Below are 6274 nucleotides of genomic sequence, written 5' to 3'. Positions count from 1 at the left end.
CTCTGATGGCATCTTCGTCTTTTGTAAAATATGTATAATGTAATACTCCAGATTGCTGTTTAAAACGAAAAGTCAGAATATGTTTTATTTGGATTTTACATATTTTGTGCTGAGTAAAGCACTCAAGAATAGTTTTCAACAAACCATATGTCTTTACTATTCTTCTGGAAAAAATTAAATGAGTATTGTCCTTCCCGGCTATACTGGGGAGAATGATATGCTCACGTTAACCTGCAGGTGTGAGACATTCGATGGTCTACAAAATGCGAAATTTACATGACAATTAGATGAATCCCAATCTATGGAAGGTGACGAATGACACTTACACTGCAAAAGGCATCTATGGATGCTCCCGCATCGATCAATAACTGCAGAATTTCTACATTTCCTTCGAACGCAAGTTGTAATAACCGTTCATTGTCCTGTCAACAGAGGACAAGTAAGCATATGTTTGTCATACATACAAAAGATGGTCATGGCACCAGCAAGTCAAAGAAAAACAAAAATGTTTTTCCAGCGGCTTAATAGAATCCTAATGGCATGGAGTATAAAAAAATGAAAAAAGGAAGAGTTTATGCACATTGAATGTACTCTTAGGCCTATATACATATAGCTCGGACAACATCATGGCTATTGTATAAAAAAATTGTCTTCACTTTAATTAAATTTGAAGTAACAACCACTTTCCAGACTTTTAAAACAAAACGTTTGAAAAAACATGAACAATGACTGGAAGATATTCTTACATCAGTTCTCGTGTCAGGATCGCCTCCGGAATCGAGTAGTAACTGTATTAGTTCAGGATAACCGTCCTCGACTGCTTTTATTAATGCCTGTAATAATAGCAGCAAAATTTTGTAAAAAATGAATACGGAACATATTGGGAACATGGCAGGACAGTTCTATAAACGTTTAATGGATAACTCCGTTTCATCATTAATCCAGTTCAGTCACTCCTTTTCGCGTCATTATTTTCAGCCTTCAGTCCAGTTCGGTTCGGTCTTTTTTGAATTTATCTGATATGTACTTATCTGTTAATGGGTTTTAGCAGTAAACGTCCATTCGAAATAACAACGCCTGCGATTGTCCACAACAGTTAATGGTGGTAGATATTTACCATGGAAATCTACTGAAGTTTAACGCTGTCGGCAACAGCTGGGGAACCCTAGGCGGGAACTTAATAGGCTTAATAGGTAAATGAATACATCAGGAGCAAACGTCTGCATGAACCGCGACTGCACGCAGTTTAAGAGAACATTAAAAATCAGGACATCAAATAAAAACACGGTTTATGAAATTCCTTGGGTTTTTATCATAATTTAATATAAACATGTGTGTAAAGCTGATAATATGTTTTGTATGCATGCGGTTAATACGCAAGAAAAATTGACCAACTGTTACGTATTATAGCACAAATATTACCCGAAACACGATTGGAACTAATTTGGGATAACTGGATGGTGAAGTAATGTCGATTTAGTCTGCCAATGTAAACTCATCTGCTTCTATTTTAAGTTATACACTTGTTTTTTATGAGTAATTTGTAATATTGCAACGTTCAGGTGTAGGGCACCTAACACTTTTGAGAAATTTGAAAAATATGAAGATCAAATTATCCCAAATTAGTTCCAATCGTTATCCGAATATTGACTAATGTTTTCGTAATCCATCTAAAGACTGATTTTAGCATAGCATTATGAAACCGTGAGGTATAAATAATTAATTACCTAAAACTGCTATTTTGTTAAGAAGCTTGAAATAAAATTTTCAAATACTTACAATATTGATTTGCTTTTTATTTACGCCTTGGTGAAGAAAATATTTCACCATTTGTATGTCTCGGTTCAATACAGCTTGTTGAAATTCTGCAAGAATATCGGCAATACGTTACTAACAACGATAAGATGACCAACTTTTAACTTTAACTGCGACTTTTTGAATACTACGGGTGTCAGACGATAGTACACAAAATGTGATTTTCTGTCTGTACTCAGTGTGGTCTACTCATTGCATAGTCCTGTGGATTCAAAGATTTAACTGTTTGCGGGCGCTCCGCGAGCGCATGTACGACCATGATCGTGCGTTCAAATACGCCCCAAAATAATCATGATTGACAATCACAACAATCATGCCGAAGGGCGTTAGTATGACTAGAAGATGGCGGACAACACAGGGGTTGTTAGTGTAATCGGCTCTGCTACATTTAACACAGAATAAATAGGGGAAAATGTCAATTGTTAACTTGTTTAATAGTAATAGGCACCATCGAGTATCGGAGAGTGCAGTAAGGTACAATAAACTATACAGTGATTACAAACAGCGTACGTTTGATGAAAACATGTACCAATAAACTATAACGATATGAGTATCCTAGCTAAGCATAACCAAACACTAGGCTATCTACGGCCATGTAGAAATGCCTCAACACTGGGGCGCCTGTACAATTCTCTTGTTTCAAGACAGTGAATAAACCAGATTTAAAGACAACACTCAGATTTAACACATGTCGTCGCCATATTGGCTCTCAACCAAGTCCTGATCTTTATTGGCCTCTGGTCAGGGTCACATACAAAAGCTTGCCTAGATAATACAGTACATATCTATTTTAGTTAATACACTACATCGCCATGTCAACTTAAACCATGGTTGTGATAGCCAGTTTTGTTTATCTGGTCAATTTCGGTAATGATGTCACAGATATCATAATCGTGATCGTGCAAATCGAAAGCGCCAAAAAGGTTGTCAATGTTGAAATTTTGTCTCAGCAACAAAATTTGAAGAAATGATTACACGCCAAATATCCATGCAGCCTGAGTGAACTTCCCTGCGAAAGTTTGAATCTCAAACTAGCACTTCTAAAATTTTGGAATGAATATTTCTTCTGTAGAAATTAGAGTTCTATTAGGCAAAATTAGACTAAATGCAAATATTAGAGAATCGTGGCGATTAAAACTAAGAAATATCAAGTTTATAAAGGACGTTGCACAGTCAGCCTGTGTACAATTTGCCTAGAACGTTTCTGGATAAGTACATTACTATAATAGTATTTCCCTATTTTTATATTGATCCATAATTTTCGCAACTATTTCGAATAAAATATTCCTACATAATAATATGCATCTTGCTTCAGTGCTATACAACAGTCTGTCATCAAAGTTTAAGACAAGAGCAGTTTAGATCTCAGTTAACACTGTACAATTATCTCTGTCACATTTTTGTTTCAATGTAATCTTAACGATATGGCTTAAACATCTGTTGAACCTATATCTATCAATTAAATACGTTTGCGACCACAGGAATTAAATGTTTCGCAGGAAATTTCAACTTACTATTTTCCCTATCCGCGACTTCCAATTGTCTTCTTCAGTACGTATGGCTGAAAAAGTACACGGTAGATTGAAATGATCGCACCAGTCAAAATTTTAAAAACCTGTGACATTTAATTCTAAAGTTTACAGTGGGATCATTTTGAAAACACCACATAAGAGACAGCAGCAAAAGCGTTGAAATATCAAAAATCTACAATGCAAATAAAATGTCCTTCGGTAACTCCTTCATATTAATGCGAAAATTTTTCATACCAGACCTTTTTATGATGATTCGCTGTCCCTTTCAAATTAGTTCTGTAATTGATCTCTTTCACACAAGCTTTTCGTTTGGACAATTACTAGTAATGTGCCATTATCGTTCAAACGTAATTTGACACAATGTGTCTGCAAAGGGGTCAATACAGAATAATATTGTCATCGGTCAGTTATTCTTGTCCTTTAAGATATGAGATCTTTTGATTGGCGCTTACAGAAATATAACTATCATGACTACATAAATGTCTTGTAATGTGAGCAATATGCTTGCAAACTTGCTTGTTGTTTATGCCCAGAGATTGTGATGCGTCTCTTCGCTAAGCTAGATCTTAGTTGTTACTGTAAAGGGTCAGTCTTGTATTGCACATGAACTGTTGCGGAGACCTCATGTCAAATCACATTCTCTATGCATACAATATTCCTAACCATGGCAATAAGTAGCTTTTTTGCGGCCATAATGGCTACGCTTGACTCCATGACGTCGAGGATCCTAGTCGCATACGTCAAGAAAGAAAGCATTTTGGCCTTCTTAATTTTTCAACATGCGACACATTGTAACTGCTATGTCATTCCTGTCTTGTAAAACCTGCCATCAGCCATATGATAATCAATTCTTACGATTTGGAAACAAATTCATAATCTTCATTAGTTCAGCCATGTATCAACCATTTCGATTGAGTACTTGTGCACGTGTTGTGTATGTGTTTGCGTGTAGATATTTGCACTGCAGGCGTCATTGAACTCAAGCTGTATAATTCTATTTCGAACAAAGCGTAACTGTAGAGAACACATGTAACTCACCTCGACTATCGTGATGCAATACTTTGTCAATTTTACCACTTAGTTTACGTTGCCCATCTTTGATCTCATTTAGTTTGCCGCTCTGTTCACCCTGGCCAGCTTTCATTTTATGAAGTGTTTCACCCTGTCTGACTTGTTCGTCTTTAATGTCACCAAGTGTTTCAGTTTGTTCGCGCTGCCCTTTTTTTATTTGACCAAGTCGACCTCCCTGTTTATCAAGGCGATTTGTGACCTGGACTAGTTTCTCTTTCTGTTCAGTTTGACTATGTTCAATTCGAGCCATGCATTCTTTGAAATCAGCATCTGATTTCTCCCACTCCTGTAAGATCAGCTCATATTTCTGTGTCTCAGTAGGGTCCACACCCGCAGATTTCAATTCATCGACGCTGTTTTGTGTAGCACCGAGGCGCACAAGGACGGTACTGATGTCACGCCACATGATTTCAAAGTCGGCATCGTTCAATGACGTACTTTGGCTATGTTGAAGTACGTTACGAAATTCCCTTATCCTTGTAAGGTCAGCTTCAAGACTGAGATCAGTAGATTTTGGTCTGATCCACACATTTTGGTTGGGAGCTTTAAGACCACATATGTTTCGTAACAGTACCATGAGAAGAGTAATGTCGAAATTTTCAGACTTCAATACGGAAGTTGAACCGGAGGGATACAGTAGGCTCCATTGTCGACTGTTTATGACTTTTCTAGTTCGCAATGTCTGAAGAGCCGATAGGTTAGAACGTAGCACTCCAGCTAACGTGCTCGGCGGATGAATCCTGTCAAACTGAGCCCTCACTACTTTGGTTCCCCCATCTATGATGAGACGACAGATTTTAGCATAATTTACCTTTTCCGGTGTAGATGCCAATTCAGTTTCGAGATCTACAGCAGCTGTGAATGTCGACGCCGCCATTTTGATGTCGATACACAGTGCCAATAATGCACACACAACTCTGAAGAATGTTGGACCTTCCGGCTTGTCAATATATATTATAATGTCGTCCGGAGAACCTTTGGCTTAGTTTTGTAGGACTTGTTTTCAATGTTTCGTTGCTGAAGCATAAGCACGCGAGGTATTACAACCGCGTCCTGATGATAGCCTTCATTGGGTCGACGACAAAATTCTTTCGTTTCGAGCTTAATTCTCTGAACCGGCTGGCGACAACTGTATGTTTCTCTCTGATCAGGAGTTTTTGGCTAATTTGGTGGACACCTTTGGCAATGCAGCCAGCCGAAATTCGTCTGTTACTTTAATTTTCATGTAGAGTCACGTTTCTGGATCGATCGGCATTTAAATTGCTCAAAATTTATCACTTCAACCACTGAATTTACAGTAGACACGAAATATAAGAAAAGTTCGACGCGGGCCCGGGGAAGCCCCTGTCTCGTTTTCATAATGTGTGTCCTAATTACGTCACAGAGGTTTGTGTGCCATTGGGTGTCATGGTGACGGCAGTGTATAACAATAATAACTTTGTTGACGTTATTCCCTCAAGGGTTAACATAGCCAAGAACTAGGACTACAGAAAAGAAACACATAGAATAAACAAAATAATATGTTAAGTTACATTTATATATATATACGGATAGTTTTCAATCGGATTCGAACCCACAACATACGGCATCAGTCGCCTAGCTGAGAGGCCAGAGACAGAACCAGTCGGCTAAATCTCCACTCCCAAAAAAGAGTGGTTCAATAGCCGGCTAAGTTGTTACATTTTTCTGACTGAGATACCGCTCAACACGTTGTAGAGTTCGTGAAGCACTCACGCACGCATGCTCACTATCATACATCGCACATACACACTACATCGAAGCGAAGAAACGAATTTCATCGCTTTAACTGGGCGAACGATATATATATATATATATATATATATATATATATATAT

At 37.8% G+C, this 6274-nt stretch overlaps 1 protein-coding gene across 1 annotated transcript in view; it reads right to left on the bottom strand.

Annotated features, from left to right (window-relative positions):
- The window catches only part of LOC139139636 (putative ankyrin repeat protein RF_0381), a 45185-nt gene extending 39834 nt beyond the window's left edge, over positions 1 to 5351 (bottom strand). Inside the window, exons 1-6 of the mRNA XM_070708506.1 lie at positions 4386 to 5351; positions 3330 to 3376; positions 1780 to 1865; positions 747 to 833; positions 327 to 422; positions 1 to 55 (exon numbers count right to left, since the gene is read on the bottom strand). The exon at positions 1 to 55 is cut by the window's left edge and continues 41 nt beyond it. Coding sequence (XP_070564607.1) covers positions 1 to 55; positions 327 to 422; positions 747 to 833; positions 1780 to 1830 — 289 coding nt within the window. The 5' untranslated portion in view covers positions 1831 to 1865; positions 3330 to 3376; positions 4386 to 5351. The remainder of the gene's footprint in view (positions 56 to 326; positions 423 to 746; positions 834 to 1779; positions 1866 to 3329; positions 3377 to 4385) is intronic.
- Between the last annotated feature and the right edge of the window lie 923 nt (positions 5352 to 6274).

Source organism: Ptychodera flava, chromosome 9 (genome assembly GCF_041260155.1).
Source record: "Ptychodera flava strain L36383 chromosome 9, AS_Pfla_20210202, whole genome shotgun sequence".
Classification (NCBI taxonomy): Eukaryota; Metazoa; Hemichordata; class Enteropneusta; family Ptychoderidae; genus Ptychodera; species Ptychodera flava.
Note: the sequence above shows the minus strand (reverse complement) of the source record. Positions and strands in the feature narration are given on the sequence as shown.